The sequence below is a fragment of the Mastomys coucha genome, unplaced genomic scaffold (genome assembly GCF_008632895.1).
Source record: "Mastomys coucha isolate ucsf_1 unplaced genomic scaffold, UCSF_Mcou_1 pScaffold17, whole genome shotgun sequence".
Classification (NCBI taxonomy): domain Eukaryota; kingdom Metazoa; phylum Chordata; class Mammalia; order Rodentia; family Muridae; genus Mastomys; species Mastomys coucha.
In genome coordinates, this window is record NW_022196899.1 from 4,702,237 (window position 1) to 4,719,507 (window position 17,271).

At 46.7% G+C, this 17,271-nt stretch overlaps 1 protein-coding gene across 3 annotated transcripts in view; it reads right to left on the bottom strand.

Moving 5' to 3' along the window:
* Tpd52 (tumor protein D52) overlaps positions 1-14,250 on the bottom strand; it is a 78,247-nt gene extending 63,997 nt beyond the window's left edge. Inside the window, exon 1 of one of the 3 annotated variants that reach the window (XM_031376326.1) lies at positions 13,893-14,250. In XM_031376326.1, the coding sequence (XP_031232186.1) occupies positions 13,893-13,911 (19 nt within the window). In that variant the 5' untranslated portion in view covers positions 13,912-14,250. Of the gene's footprint in view, positions 1-6,377; positions 6,483-13,892 lie in introns of those variants that run through there. The other 2 variants (XM_031376327.1, XM_031376328.1) reach the window with 2 other exon arrangements.
* Between the last annotated feature and the right edge of the window lie 3,021 nt (positions 14,251-17,271).

Sequence of the window (17,271 nt, forward strand, 5' to 3'; positions counted from 1 at the left end):
CTCTGTGACACAGTCCTAACTACTACTGGAATGATGTAAAAATTGACATCATGTGACTTACAAAGCAAGACTATGAAAAGCCACATAGCTCCAACCAGCCTGTCTCTCCCAGGACTCCGCCTAAGAAGCTCTGAGGAAGCTCGTAAGACACACATGGGGGACATGGCCCACAGATACACACATCCAAGGAACTCAGCAGTTGGGAGTCTTCTAGCGCTGCCCCTCCCGCACTAGAGAGCTGGGGCTCTGGGTGACCCCAGCCTTAGGCATCAGTCCTCCAGCTCAGCGAAGAGCAGCAGGTGGTCGGACGGCCACGGGGTTAGCGCTTCTGCTGCTGCTTGAGGGTGAGCTGGTTACAGTGTTGGAATGGGAGCAGACCTCAGGAGGAGCAGCTCTCAGCTCTCACACACTCACTGCCTCCCTGGTGGTCCAGTCCTTTCTGTGTTTTCTGGCGAGCACAGTTCTTTCTACATCCAATATGAAACTCTTTCCCAGCCGGGCAGTGGTGGCCGCACGCCTTTAATCCCAGCACTTGGGAGGCAGAGGCAGGCGGATTTCTAAGTTCGAGGCCAGCCTGGTCTACGGAGTGAGTTCCAGGACAGCCAGGGCTATACAGAGAAACCCTGTCTCGAAAAACCAAAAAAAAAAAAAAAAAAAAAAAAAAAAAAAAAAAAAAAAAAAAAAAAAAAGAAAAGAAAAGAAACTCTTTCCCGTCCTTCTTTTTTTCCCACCTGAGTCTCCAGACACCTGAATTATTCTCCCTAAGGCCTCCTAGGAACACAACACACCCAATATCCGCAGCATTCTCAACTCGGGCCTGGAACAAAGTGGCTCACCCTATCTGGCTTCCATACTTCCTATGCATAAGCCAAGCAACATTTCTTTTGTTTGTTTGTTTGTTCTGTTTTGTTTTTGGAGACAGGGTTTCTCTGTGTAGCCCTGGCTGTCCTGGAACTCAGAAACCCATCTGCCCCTGTCTCCCAAGTGCTGGGATTAAAAACATGTGCCACCACTGCCCAGTGACATTTCTTAGTCCGAATTCCTGACCCTCACTCACAAGAGCCTGCATTTAAACTCCCAAGGTCCACCTTCAACCCCAGGCACAGGCCATTTCTGAGGCTTGCCAAGTCCCCTGCTTCCGCTCGAAGTCTCCCCTACGAGCTCCCCTTTCCTCCCTTCTCTCTCTGTCACATCTCTTCCCACCGCACTTGGTCTCTGTCAGCTCAAGCCCTTAGGACCACAGAGCAGCTTCAATGACCCCACTTCTCAGGCTCTTGTTTAAAGGCCAAAATGGAGGTGGCAGCCGACCGGGAACTCAGCGCAAGCTGCGATTTCCAGCTCACAGATTGGTGTTGCTTTATCTTCCTCCGGTGACAGACAGAGAACAACACCCAGAACCTATGTTTTGGGGGTGTTTTTTGTATGTTTTTTTAAAAAGCCAGCCAAGGTGTTTATGAAATCCCATCTGGGAATCACTGGAGCTCATTGGCAGACAGCCTAGCCAATGGGAATCGTTGGAGCTCATTGGCAGCCGGCCTAGCCAATAGGAAGAGAGTCTCGTCAGTCACAGAGACCCTGTCTATAAAAGCAAGGCAGACTTAGCGCCTGAAAAACCACACTGGAATTTGACTCCTAGCTCCACACAAATGTGCGTACACACACTCACGAGGGGGCCGGGGGTGTACATCAACCCTAGCCATGAGTTCAGCCTCCATGACTAGATTGCCCCCCAAACTCCTCATCTCCAAATACCACCAACACACCGGCACACAACCTCCAATGCACTCCAGCCAAGTTCAAATGCCACTACTTTGAGTTCTCATCAAAGACCCAGCCCAGGGTGGCGGGCTTCCTCTCCTGGCAAGGTGATACAGCGAACACAATAGCTGTTTCCTGAGTCTGTCAGTCCATACATCCCCGAGCCTGCGGGTGGTCACACTACATAAATGTCCTGCATTGGGACCCACTGAGTTCAAGGACTCCAGAATCACCTATCGTTCAGCTTCAGGGTCAGTGACACCTTAGCTACGCAGGGTACTATCAATGTCAGATAGGTGAACTGACCTGCCCAACGTCTCAGAACCAGGAAAAGACACAGGAAACCTGGAACCCAGATACAACTTCATACCCAACATTCTTTGCCCTCAACATTTCCAATTAGCTCTGAGTCAGAGGGACAGACAGACATACAGGCTCTCCCTTCTAGCTACCTTCTACACTCCACAGTAGCCATGCTACTGCCCTCCAAGGGAAAAGGGACACTGAATAAGTTCTAGATGATGCTCAGTTGGACAGTGACGTGTATGCCTCAGCCTAACCTCACAGGTCGGAAGCCCAGAGACACAGATGACAAGCACTGTGCTCTGGAGAAGGTATCCTGGAAAGTGGGGGGGTCACATCAGCACCTGCTCCCAGGGCTTGTCAAGAGTCTTTAAAAAGAAAGGGGGCGGGAATGAGCTTGGACACACTTCTAGTGAAGGCTGGCACAGAGCAGGCACTGCAGAAATGCCATCATACTAAAGGGCTCCAGAAAAAACGCAAGCAATCAGGAGGCAGGGCTTGCAACCTTGTTCCTCCCACCGGATTCCAATTTTGTTTTAATTAGCTGCGAGGAAAACATTTCTAAAGAGCATGGTGTGTCCTGTTCAGCAATCATACACTAAACTGCTCTTGGACCCAGTGCTATTTTCTTAGAAACAATCGGTTTAATTAGGGTAATGTTTTTTGAACGGCTCTTCGCATCTGGCAGTGTAGATCTTGGGAAGCTGTGACCACTGCAACTATGCCCCCCCCCAAAAAAAACAACTGAAAATGACAGTAGGGCTGAGAGACTCGGAGAAAGCAACAACGTGCAGAGCACTTCGGGATGCCTGGCACTCCGGTGGACATCCCACTGGGGTTCTGTGACAAGCTGCTGCTAGGTGCGCGGTCCTTTTCCACGGTTGTAGGAGCTCAGGGACTACCATGCTCTGAAAATAGTAAGTGGAAAATTCCAGCTAGGCATGGCCTCCAGAGCACTATGTCCTTCGAAGCAACATTCAAACTATCCTATATAGATTGAGGGGTCTGGACCTGCGGCTCAGTGGGTAGAACATTTGGGCCGGCATAGGAAGCTCTGGATTTGATCTCCAGCACTACCTAAATCGAGGTCAGTGTCACACACCAGTAATCCTAGCACTGAAAAAGAGAGGCAAGAGGAACAGATGCTCAAGGTGTTTCTGGGCAACATTCCGGGACAGTCCGGGATGTAAACAAACAAAACAAGGCATGCGTCTGTGCAGTCTAAGCTCTGGAGACATTAGTTAACACTGACAGAACCTGGTTTACTAAATGACAAGGCACTATGTCTAACCACCTTAGCCCAATACAAGCTTAAGCATCACTATCCGCTTTAAGTAGACATGGCATTTTTACAGACACACCGCAGAAGGGAAAGAACCAGTTCCTCTTCTATTGACAAAACACATTTTTCTGGGATTTATATAAAGCCAGGAGCATATTTGAACATATATTCCTGTCTCAGTGCAGAGCCAGTCTCTCTCCCTAATCCTTAGCTTTTTCTGTCTACTCCCGTCTGACTCCATTCACACTGAAGTCTCTCCAACCACTACTCATGCGATGAGGCTGTGCTTCTAGTCTGCCTCCTAGAAACACCCATACTGAGCACGGAGCAGCATCCCAGAGACCCTAGCAGGCTGGCTGAACCACATCCTATCCTTTCCCCGCCCTGCTGACAGAGCCACACACTCTGCGCCCATCCACACTGGCTCCAACAGCCTGAGGAGGCAGCAGGGATCACATGACCCACTGAGTTTCCAGTCAAAAACTTCATACATGCAGTTTTTAAAACTGAATTTGCCTTTTTCTTGAACATGAGTGTTCGTGAGTTAAGGTATATAAATGAATAGCCGAAACCACTGTTTTTAGTATTGATTACCAAAGCCCTTAAATTCAGAAGACAGAAAATCCAAGAAAGAAGTATCCAAGGCAACTCGGAGACACCTCAGTACCCCAAAATGTCACCTAGAGGTATTTACTCTTAATACCATATTCTGTTAGTTAAGTTGGCATTTAAAAGTACAGGGCTGGAGAGATGGCTCAGCAGCTAAGAGCATTGACTGCTCTTCCAGAAGTCCTGAGTTCAAACCCTAGCAACCACATGGTGGCTCACAACCATCTGTAATGGGATCCAATACCCTCTTCTGGGGTGTCTGAAGACAGCTACAGTGTACTCATTAATATGTACAAATAAATCCTTTTTTAACACAGCATAACCTAAATGGTAAGAAAAACATGAACAAAAAAAAAAAAAACCTGGCTAAGAACTAGGGAAAGATGATAATGGTTTGGTGGGAACGAAGGTGTGTGTAAGTGTATAAAGTGCTTTGGGCCACAGAGGAAAAGGGTGAAGTGGAAGGGAAGGGAAAAGCAACGGGCGGCGTGAGCTTTACTATGAAAAGTGAGGAGCTTAAAAAACATCTCAAAAGGAATCACAGTAGCTAAATCAGTCATAGCTCCTGGGAAAGAGACATTTGAAACATAAAAATGACATTTTCAACCATAAGCTTTATTCCCTTGAAGGCAGGAAATCAACAAAAGAGAGTAAAAAACAATTAAGGAAATAAAAAGCGAAGCTTTTTAACAACAAAAAAAAAGATACATACAAACCATGACAACAGAAGATCAGTATCTACAAAGATCTACAAAGTATCTATAAAGAACTCTGGGAGTCAACAACAACAACAACACACAGGCAAAGGGCTTCAACAGACATTTCTCTTAATAAGCAACATGTAAAGGTCCAAACCACTCCTCACCACCAGAGACGCAAATCAAGGCTATAGTCAGGCTGTAGCACCCGGCACCACTACCCAGGAGAATGGCAAGAAAAGAGCACGTCCTTGGGGACGATGTGGAGAAATCACAAGCCTGGGCGCCACAGGTGGGGATCATTTCAGAAAACAATAAACAGAGTTTTCCAAAAACTAAAAGGTTGGCTAGCGATACTGCCAAGGGATGTCACACATATCTGAGGAGAAGGTAGAAATTTGAAGGAGATCTATATCCGCCCATGTTTGCTGTGGTACTAGTCACAGAATCGAGAGGAAGCAACAGAAGGGATGGCCAAGGGCAGGCGAGTAACACAGAAATGTAGAACACACATGCACAGAATGTCCCGGTCCCCAGACAGCAATCCTATCACACATCACACCGTGGATAGGCCCCGACGGCACGGACACAGCACCAAATGAAATAAGCCAAGCATTAACAGTGGAACCGCCACTCACTCAACAGGCTTAAAACTCTCCTGCCTCAGCTTCCCGGGGCACTGAGATGACAGGAGGGACTACCACGTCAAGCTAAGTTCTAAATACTTTTTTACAAGAAAAAAATGGCAATGATTTTTTTTTCTAGTAACAATTATTAAAAGTTTATCTACATCCGCGACATACTCTAGGAAATCCATGATCAACTGTTTCTCTTACAGAATTATCTGTAATGACAAAAAAAATAGAATATAACCTACAAACAGCAGAGACACACCATGTCAACGTACCAATAATAGAGTTACGAGAAACGTTAGGAAGTCCGTTCCTGGCTACGATACCAGGGAAACCAGGGTCGGCTTCTTACTCGTTAATGCAAGAACTGAAGAAGGGTGGCTTACTGAATGCAGTTCCAGAGAAAGCCCCAGGAGAGGCGAGCTGTAAATCCCAGCAGCGCTGAGTGGAGGGACACCACGCAAACGAAGACAGAAAGTCATGATGTTTTGGTTAAGCCAACACATAGTACGTGTTCTCAATGCTCAAAAGAGGGAGAAAAGAAGGGGACATTATGTCATTCTGTGCTGGGACAGGCAGACAGCTCCACAGGTGCAAGGATGGCATCCACGGAGAAGCAAGGTGTTGGGGAGGGAAAAGCCAATTCGTCTCAAATTGGGGGGAGGGGGAGTCATTACTCCTCCTACCCTTGAGTCATAGCTTAAAGTGAAACCACTTCTGTGAGAAGTGGTCCCTTGGAAAGATGCTAGACTAGTACAACTGGATTAACTCTTAAAGGAGGAGACAATGGCCCAGGGCCACCTAAGGGAGGATTCCATTCCTTCCTGAAACACTACAACAGTCAAGCCATGAAACCACTGTCTTTTTCAAAGCTGTGGTAAATATCTTATTATCTAATAACATGCAAAGCAAACTGTACACATAGTACGATTCTGACAAACATTATTCAAGGTGTTCAATAGTAATTAAAGAAAAATACCAGACTAAGCGGTGTATGCTACCGCACACCTATGATCTCAGCATTCAAGGGCTACAAGGTAAAAGCCATGGAGGAGGGGAAAATGCTTCTACAGAAAGAGAAGGGGATACACTCACAGCACTTCTACGCAATTTCCGCCTGGGCAGGTTAACAGCAGGACTCATTTAGAAATAAAATCGGGCAAGAATAGTAAAGGAAAACTCTGCCGGCAAGCCAAAAAAAAAAAAAAAAAAAAAAAAAAAAAAAAAACAAAAACGAAACAATGGAGGAGATGTGCCTTTCAGAGCAAGTCTCACAATCGTGAAGTTCGCGACTGGCAGTGAACACACAAAGCAAAGAAGAAAAAAAGAAACAAGAACGTGGAGTCTGACAACAGCGGTGCCTGCAGTTGGTAGAGGGAAAACCTGTTGGACAAGGAATGGTATTGGGAGCGTAGAGCCAGTGGGCGGGCAGACAGAGGGGTGGGGCATTCTCTCGTCCCCCCCCCCAACCCCTCCACCCCCCCACCCCCGCTCTCTTTCTTCTTCCTCTTCTTCCTCTTCTTTTGGCTTTTGGAGACAGGTTTTCTCTGTATAGACCTGGCTGTCCTAGAACTCTCTCTGCAGGCCAGGCTGACCCCAAACTCAGAGATTCTGTCTGCCCCTTCCTCTCCAGTGCTGGGATTAAAGGCCTGCAAATGTGCGTGCGCCATCACCACCCAGCTGGGGTGTTGGTTGGGATTCTTACTTCACACCCCTGATTAAAATAAACTCCAGATGGATGGAAGACTTAAATGTAAAAAATAAAACCATAAAATATGAAGTCAGAGTGAAGAAGGCACTCTAGGAATGATTCATAAGCTAGGAGCTAGCTATAAATGAAGAATATCGTTGCTTAGAATTCCTACTTGGGAAAACAGGAAAATCACCTTAAAGCTCAGAAGAAAGCGCAACCTAGGGAAAGCAAATGCCAGCCTCTGGGACAGAAGACAGAACTTTACAGATCAAGGCGGGGAACTCGGAGAACGTAGACAACACAACAGAAAAACCGGCAATGATTACAGCTGCATGTTTTGCTGAAAAGGAAATGTAAGTTTGAAACATCCAAAAAAGAGTGGATGCACTTTCCTATCAGAAAAGGACATCAGCCATCGCGCTGCTCACAGCTGAGACTCAGGCTGAGGGCTTAAGCACCCGGGAGGCCAATGTGAGCTACTCGGTGAGAACCTGTCTCCAAATAGAGAGAGAGAGAGAGGGTAGGGAAGAGGATGGAGAAGAGGGGTGAGGATAGAGGTGGGGTGGTGAGGAGCAGGGAGGGAGGGGAGAGGAGGAGTCATCTTTCTTTTGTAAGACAGGTAAAGCTGAGAATGTACAGGAATGTACACCGACCACATAGTGTGAGGAAGTAGATATTCATACATGCCAGCAGAATAATTGGCACCATTTCCATGGGCAGGATTTGGCACCATCAAAAGTGAACAGTCACATTCCTCTAAGAATTAATTCTTCCTACAGGCATGATGCACACACATTCCAAAAAAAAAAAAAAAAAAAAAATGCTAGGGAGTTGTCTTAGTGCGCAACAGCGCTCGCTCGCACTGCAAGAGAGCACCTGCCGCCAGGTGGTGGTGCATGCCTTTGATCCCAGCACTGGGAGGCAGAGGCAGGCACAGGTGGATCTCTGTGAGTTCATGGCCAGCCTGGTCTACAAAGCGAGCTCCAGGACAGCCAGGGCTACACAGAGAAACCCTGTCTCAAAAAATAAAACAAAACAAAGCAAAACCCATGTAAAAAACAAAAAGCAAGACAGCACTACCAGTGCTTACAACCCCCCAACACTAGAGACGAGAGGGGCAGTTTCCAAGAGCTCACCAGCCTGGCAAGGGCAAGAGCTTCAGCTCGAGAGAGAGACTGTATCTAAAGGGGTAAGGGAAGACAGATAAAGGCACCATGGCCTACACACACACACACACACACACACACACACACACACACAGCAATGACGTCGCTGGGGACACGCCCACTGTTACAGCCTTACCTGGGTTCTGTTCTCCAGACCCAGTTCATCCAGCAGCCCCAACCAAAGAAACAAAGAAAAAAAAAATTGTTCTGAGCTGGGTGGCGGTGGCATTTGCCCTTAATCCCAGCACTTGGGAGGCAGAGGCAGGCGGATTTCTGAGTTCGAGGCCAGCCTGGTCTACAGAGTGAGTTCCAGGACAGCCAGGGCTACACAGAGAAACCCTGTCTCAGGAAAAAAAAAATTGTTCTGGACATACATGCAGGCAAAACACCCATATACAAAAAATAATAAAATTACAAATTTCAGATAGGTCAGATAGATAGATAGATGATAGATAGATAGATAGATAGATAGATAGATAGATAGATAGATAGGAAGGAAGGGTTGCTGCGTTGTGGGGGCTGACGTTTTCTTTTGATTGGCAGTACTAGAGAACAGATCCCCAGCCTTGACAGGTTAGGGAGACTCACAGGCACCGAGCTAGCCTACTTTCGCCTGATGTTTACTTCTTAACTTTAAGATAGGTTGGCCTTGAACTCACTTTGTGGCGCAGGCAGGCCTTGAATTTGAGATCCTCCTGCCTCAAGCCACTGAGAGGCTGGCACGCCAGACTGGGACCACTAAGCCTGGTTAAAATAGAGTTTTATCTTTAAAGGGTTCATTGTAAGATAGGATGCCGCTGCACTGTGACCCCTAAGATCATGTTAGTTACTTTAAAAACCTGTTTCTAGTTGTGGTGTGACTCGGCCTTCGCACCTGCCTGGTGCACAGACACACCCTCAGTACACACTTTTACTCCCAAACAATGAAGGGAAAGTTGGTTTGCAGAAGAAAGCACCCATGTTTGGAAGTCAAGTCTAATTGAGTGGCAGACAAAGTGACGAATCGGAGAAAGGTTTGACAGAATAGGATCTGCCCAACTCTCCTGAGAACAGGGAGCAAAGAGAGGCTACTTAAGAGAGCAGTATAGAGAGGAGAAGGAGAGGCAGTCTCACTGGGACGGGTGTACAGAGGCGGGTAAAGAGAAAACAAGCCAGAGAACCGGGAGCCAGGAGATTAGAACAGATCGCCAGAGTTAGCATGAGGCCAAGCAGAGTTATTCAGTCAGAGGCCAAAAGGGAAGCCCGGTTAAATCAGTCAGCGTGGAGAGTTCGAACCGTAACTGCTGAGTTGGATCAGCCAGCCAGAGCTCAGAGAGAACCAAGAAGGGATGCACCTATTCCGCAATAACATCTCAGCAGCTGAAAACACTCTAGGCCTAAACAAGATTGTATGGGGGCTAGAGGCTTCTAGTACAAGGCCTAGGTTAGCAACTGAGGCAGTGAGCCTAGAGACAATTACACAGGTGATGAACGCTCCGGCTTTACGGCTTGCCAGTTTAAAGGGGTAGATGAACAAGCAAAGATACTAGGCTGGTCAGAATGGTGTTAAAAGTAGTTTTATTTCTTTTTCCTTTGTCCACGTTTCCAATTCTTCTAACATAAATGACTATTTAAGTGCCAGAAAATGTATTTTTAGAACTTTTTTTTTTCAATTTTTATTAACCCCATTCAACAGGCATGATGACCTACACCTATGACCTCAGAACACAGTCAGAAAGCCTGCAAGTTCTAGGCCAGCCTGGGCTACATAGCAAAGCCCTATATAAAGCAATCAAACAACCAATGAATCCTTTGATTTCTTTTTTTAATTTAAAAAAAAAATGTAACAACGATGGTTTCTGCACAACTGGTACCCAACCAGTTTAAATAGTGTTTGGGAGAGTCTCAAAAGATATTATTATACAAGAGTCAACAATTAAAACAGTAAATTAACCTCAAGAGGGTAGAAAAATAAGCTTAGCCTGCTAGAAAGGGTTCCATAGCACATACCAGGGTGACTGGACCTTGCTTTGTTCTGCTCTGAACTGTGGGTGTCTAATATGTTTTCATTATACACACAGGTTATTCTGTTTTAAGAATCTGCTAAGAGACCACAGCCACTTTTACTACTGGCTTTTCCCCTAGGGACCAGGCAGGTTGCCACAAAAAGAAAAAAAAAAAAAGGCAGGAAGTGGAGGATGACTAACAAAGACATCCACCCAATAAGGAACAGGGAGTACTGAGCAGATGAACAGAGAGTTTACTAATGTGGGCAGGCCACTCCCGGGGTCTAGGGATCAGACCTCGTGGGGTACCCATCCTTCTCTGTTCTACACCTGCCTCACGTTTAAATAAAGGGCATCCCAGATATGCTCTACCTCTAAGGCTAGCCGGTCAAAGAGGAACAACACATCATTCTGTTGTTCTTTCCCCACCCACCGTTCTCTCTCAGGATTCTGGCCCTGGCAACCTTCCCTCCTTCTCTCTAAAATAGTATTCTGTTTAAGCTAACAACACGCTGAGCAGGTGGGTATCCGGGGCTGACATGGTACAGTGCTGGGTTCTTAATGACGTAAGGGAGTCCTTGCTTATAAATATGTATAAATATGTCTCCTTAAAAGGAGACAGGAGGGCTTTGTCTTCACACACAGGCATGCTCCACTTCGCAAGTGGCAACATAGGAAACACCACACGGATCGAGTTTCTGAGAACTCCTGAAAGGCACTGTGCAGAGGAAGGTATGTTTGAGAACCCCTACGACGGAAGGGCTGCACAGGACCCAGAGTCTACACAGAAAATAGAAAAATAAAATCTGGGCCACATACTACAAATATCAAAGAACACAACACTGTTTGTCTTTAAGCTTAAAGGTCTGCCAAGAAAATCAGTAGCAAAAGGTAGATTTGGGGCACCAGCAAGTATAAAATGTAAGCCCTTTTCAAGTGAATTCATGTAAGACAAGAAAGAGGGCATTTATTGTAAACAGCTATTGGTGACGTTTTAAGGGACAAGCGTTAAGAAAACTCCAAGCTTTGACATTTGTAGCTCTTGTATCAAGTTTGAAAAAGAGGACTTTATGAGTTACTCTTTCTCTGAGATGAGTGCTTTTCCAAATTATCACAGCCAATGAACCAGATTCTTAACCTCACCTAATGTCTGTGCCACCCTCCAAGCAGAACCATTGTTCATTGAAACAGTTGGTGAATGACTTCATGGATAGACCATCTTAATACACACACCATTTCTTAAATAGATGTAACCTGTTCTCTGTGGGCTGAGGATAAAGTCACTCACTCAAGTCAAATAGTTTTGACCATAGCAGGGAGTCTGTATCCAACAATCGTTCCTACAATTCATTCCTTGGTGCAGCAGAACTGTCAACTCTCAGCTTAGCTACGATGGAGGTAAAATCCTTTGGTGATGTGAGGGTCATTGAAGTATAGCCTTATTACAATGAAATCCAATGCCTAAAAATTGTTCTTATTTTGGGCTTGTACCACAGTTAAGAACCAAGATTTTAAACTCTACTAAGTACAAAACAAACAAACAAACAAAAAAGAAAACTCCAAGCTTATAAATATAATCCAGTTTCTGATATAGATTGAAATATACTTCTGCAGATAGATAGATAGATAGATAGATAGATAGATAGATAGATACATACATACATACATACATAGATAGATAGATAGATAGATAGATAGATAGATAGATAGATAGATAGATAGATACATAGATACATAGATACATAGATACATAGATAGGTAGGTAGGTAGAATGAATCACAGTTTGCTACACACTATCCCAGCCGACACAGTTTGCTGGTGAACACCAAGTTTAAAACTGCCCTGTGTCCCTCCCACCCCTTCACAAGAAGCAAGGAGTCCCACCACAGACGCACTAACGCTGAAGCCGTTGCACTACCAGTTCAAAGGCCCTTTACAGGCCAAGTCACCTGCCACGCCCAACACAGCCAGATCCCAGGAAAACGGAACTAGGAACCAAGCAGACAGAGGCCAGCAGCTGGCAGAAGCTACACAAGCACCTTTCAGCGTAGGCATCAACAAGCTTTCCCGAGTCCCTACCCTGTTCTCTGGGGACTGGCTGATAAGATACAGGTAGGCCACCTGTCACAAAGCTATTAGGAAATCCAGCAAGAATAAGGCAGCAGGCCTTCCCCCAAGGACCCAGGGACCTGCACTCTTCAAGGAGGGGACAGGGGACAGTGGCATGGCAAGTGAGCAGCATCGCACACAGAAAACACCAAGCTGAAGCCTGCAAAGGCTCACCGTCCAAGTCCTAGAATTAGGAACTTAAAAAAAAAACAAAACACGTCCCATAAAACCACACAGTGCGTTAGCCTGCTGGAAGGCCGAACAGCTGCTGGCTGAAACGCACAGTTCGTGAGAACAATCACACAGACATGAAACCAAACAGCACTTCGGCACACTTGAAAGTAGCAGGCTGCTACCGAAAACCATCGGTATATTAGACATGACAAAAAACAGAGTCATACGCAAGCACACATAAGGCACACAAGCCAAACACACACACATATGCACCCTGACAAAGTGCACCAAAATCAGAGGGAAGAATGGTGCTGGTTTATACAGGTGTCCCAGGTTTTCCAAACAAACTTACTAACTCACTGACCTACAACGAACAAGTCACCTTGTTAACACAGGCTCAAAGAGGCAACAGGAGGTGCAACCCCAAAAGCCAAAAGTCTAGAGGGCGCGTATGCATAGGCATAGATACATGAGTAACAACAGGAAGATTTATAAGCACACAGAGTGAACGTGAAATTATCGTGGGGGAAAAGAGAAAGGAGCGATTACTAGGTTTAAAAAAAAAATCTACCTTACAGATGAATTAACAGGTAAAATACACACAGTACGTATGAAATACGGTTTTATTTACATTTTCAAAAACTCGTACTTGATACTCATACCAAGGGCAAACACCGGAAGCAAATAAGCAGAAAAATAAGGTTCTCGCATCAGGAACGATCCCTAAAGCCACTTCCAAAATATTTGGTATTTTCTTTAGCATTCTATTCCCTCTCACAGCAGAGCTCTCCCATGTAGACAATATTTCAATTGAAAACCATAATCTGCTTCTGGCCACCTCTCCGTTGATTCTATTCTGGGCAATTTCAACTTGACTAGCTATCTTAGGAAGTAAAAGGTACACCTTGGTGCTGGAAACCAAAGGTTACCTGCTGTGCGATTCACCTGGCTGGTAGCTAAGACCCAGATAGTGAAAGCTCCCTTCCCCGCCCCCCCCAACCAAACCTACAGGCTGCACTCTACACTCCACAGTTTGGGGACTCCTCTTTGGCAAATAATCTACACCCAAACCCTGTGGCTCCGGGCTCAAAGGCCACCAACCAATCCCGACTGGCGAGCAGGAAGTCTTCACAAGTCCCGGTCCCATCTGAACGCCATCACTTCCAGGATCTGCGGGTGACCCCCGAGGCCGGCGCGCTGCCGGAGGTGGCCCTCCCTGCGCGCCTCCGAACACCTCCGTGGCCCCTCTCGGCCACCCTTCTCCTCCCCGCAGACTCGCACGCGATCGCGCACACTCGGCTCGGGCACGCCGGAGTACACTCGCTCACACTCCCGCTTTGGCGGCGCGGCCCCCCTCCTCCCTCTCCGCGCTCGTTCAGAGAGGCTCCCGGGGCTCGGCCACCGAACTGAACCGGGTCGGGGTCGCTCAGACGCGGCTCCGAGGCTCCGCACGCCCGCCAGCCAGAAGCCAGCCGCCGCCTACCTTGCTCGCCGCGGTCCATGTCTGAGCCACCTCGCTCCCGGCGCTCGGCCTGCTGCGCTCCTCCGCGCTCCGCGCTCCGCGCTCCGCCCGCGGCCGCCCGCGCAGTCCCCACCCCGGGCGTCGGCACCGCCCTCCCGGGAGCCGGTCCCGGGCGTCACCGACCACCTGACCGCGACCTGTGCGCTCCGCCACGTCGGCTGGGGCAGCGGCGCTGGGCGGGGGACGCGGAAGGTCGGCAAAGACCGGGAGAGGGAGTGGGGGTAGGGGAGAGGAACTGGCAGGGAAGGGGACCCCGAGGCTGCGCCAGTAGCTACGAGCGGGTGGCGTTTGCTCTTCAACCCCAAGTTTGTGACCAGGAAAGTTTCCTCCCAGGATTCTGGGCTAGCGACTGCCCCTTTCTCCGCCCCCTGTGCACCTGCTTGAGCGGAAAACGCTGTTTGCAAAGAGGAACAAGGCTTGAGGGTGGCTTAAATCCGTGTTTTTGAGCCATAGCCAATCATATTTCCTCAGAATAAACTCTTACTCCTCTTGAAGTGATGTTTATGTGTAGAAGTGGTAACACTCTCTTTCTGTGTATGTTGAGGTGCTCTGTGCGTGTGTGTGTGTGTGTGTGTGTGTGTGTGTGTGTGTGTGTGTGTTCAATATGAAGGTAAATTTGGCTTAGAAGGAAACTCTGTAATATAAAAAAAGAACTTGAACTTCGTTATGTCTGGGGGTGCAGCTAAGTGCTAAGTAGTAAATGTGCAGGCCTCGCATGTGCAAAGATTTGAGACCAGCATGGACTATATAACAAAACGCAAAACCCTATCTCAAATAAAGAAAACACCCCTTATCCCTCGAAGAGTTTACATACTTATTAACATGTGTACATTTTCTCATTTCCCTTCCTGTTCAGGAACCCCGTGTTGCACAACTGAAACATTACCCAGGCAGATCCCCATAACTCCCCAGGCATGAGCAACGTTTGCTATCTGGGCCTCAAAGAAACTACTTAAGGAAGCAGAAGGGGGCACACAAGTTTGGAGCCAGCCTAGGCTAACAGTGGGGGGAAGAGAGGATCAAGGAGGGAGGGAGGGAGGGAGAAAAAGAAATAGGTGGAAGAGAGAGACCATTAGTTTCCCCTTCTCACCTACAGGCACAATGGACATAGTACAAATAGGAAGAGGAAAGCCAAGAATGGCTGACACAGGACTGGAGAGATGGCTCAGCAGATAAGAGCACTGACTGCTCTTCTGAAGGTGCTGAGTTTAAATCCCAGCAACCACACGGTGGCTCACAACCATCTGTAATGGGATCTAACGCCCTCTTCTGGTATATCTGAAGACAGCTACAGTGTATTTACATATAACAATAAATAAATCTTTAAAAAAAATACATTTATTTAAAAAAAAAAAAAAAGAATGGCTGACACAGACAAAAAAGAGGAATGAATCTGGTCACAGAGACCTGCATTTTACTGGAGAAAAATTAATACCAGCTTTGTAAAACTATTAATATTTGAGCTCTTTTTACATGGCTCAGGTGCAACCCTGATACAGAAGTATTCTACAAAGGATTCTATAAGCCTGGTGTGGTGGTGCGAGCTACAGTCTCAGTGCTTGGGAGATAGAGGCAGGAAGATCAGGAGGCCAGGTCACATTTGGATACATAGTTAGAAGTCAGGTTGGGCTATGTGAGATCCTGTCTCTAGGAGACAAGGAGTTAGAGATGTAACTTAGTTGGTAGAGTGCTTGCCTAGTGTACATGAAGCCCTGGGATTTATACATATGAGGCCTAGGTGTGGTGGTTTGAAGCTGCTTGGCCCAGGAGTGGCACTGTTAGGAGTGTGGCCTTGTTGGAGTAGCTGTGGCCTTGTTAGAGGAAGCAGGTCACTATGGCGGTGGGCTTTGAGAGACCCTCCTCCTAAACATTTGGGAGCCAGTCTTTTCCTAGCAGCCTTCAGATGAAGATGCAGAACTCTCAGCTCCTCCTGCACCATGCCTGGACATTGCCATGTTCCCACCTTGAAGATAATGGACTGAACTTCTAAACCCATCAGCTAGTCCCAATTAAATGTCGTCTTTATAGTTCTCAGTCATAGTGTCTCCTCACAGCAATGAAAACCCTAAAACACCAGGCTGTCCTCATAATCTTTTGTTAGCAGCCTCACAAGCAGCTGGGGCTACAGACGTGAACCACAGCATCCAACTGGGTACTTCCATAAGCTAAACCATTAGTGAATTTATATGAAACAGCAGATTATTTTCCCAAAACATTAACCGAAGCAAGCACAAGTATTGAAGAGAAGAGGAAAGAAGGTATAGATGAACGGTATGGCGATTATAGCCTGCAGAAGACACTAGGCTTGCTCCCTGGCCCTGTCACTAAACAAATAAATAGGGCTGGAGAGATGGCTCAGCGGTTAAGAGCAGTGACTGCTCTTCCGAAGGTCCTGAGTTCAAATCCCAGCAACCACATGGTGGCTCACAACCATCCGTTATGAGATCGCATGCCCTCTTCTGGTGTGTCTAAAGACAGCTACAGTGTACTTACATATAATAATAAATAAATCTCAATAAATAAATAAATAATAGAAGGAAGGAATGAAGAAAGGAAAGAAGGAAGAAAAGAAAGAAGAAAGGAAGGAAGGAAGGAATTAAGGAAGGAAGGAAGGAAGGGGAAATGTGGTATTCTGCCCTATCCTACACATCTCCCTAAGCTGAAAGCCAGCAAAAAAAATCACACAAAGTAGAGAGACATTTGGAAGCTTTCTGAAGTGGCAGCCCTGACGCTTGGAGTACAGACAGGTAAAAGGGCACCAGCACAGGCACTGGCTTTCTCTGGTTCTCTCCTTGAGTCTTCATTAGATCATCAGCTACTCCACGACCACACGTCCAACCAAGAGCAGCCATCGAAAAGCTTATCCTGGGTAGGAGGCCAAAGACCCTGACAATATATGCAGGCCTGCCAAGGCAGGAGATTGCAGAGATGCATGCCTGTAGAGGGGTCATGGGTCTATAAAAAGGGTACAGCGTGAACAGAGGCATCTGTTTGGTAGTGAGGCCTCCTTCCCCCCCACAAACTGGTAGTTGTTTTCTAAAGCCAGAAGCCAGGGCTGTGGCCTTTCAGGGGACCTAGAGTTCCCAGATAAAATAGAGGACACCTACTTCAATTTAAATTTCAAATACAAAACAAGTTTGTTTGTTTGTTTGTTTGTTTTACTATTAGTTTATCCCCCCCCCCCATAATATTTGCAATATATGTTTCTGAAATTTTTTTTTATTTATTATTCACCCCAAATTCTTAGGCATCCTATATTTTTATTTTCTATGTGTGATGACCCCAGGGCAATTCTGACTTGCTGACTCATCAAGAGGCATCACAAAGCACAGTTGGGAAG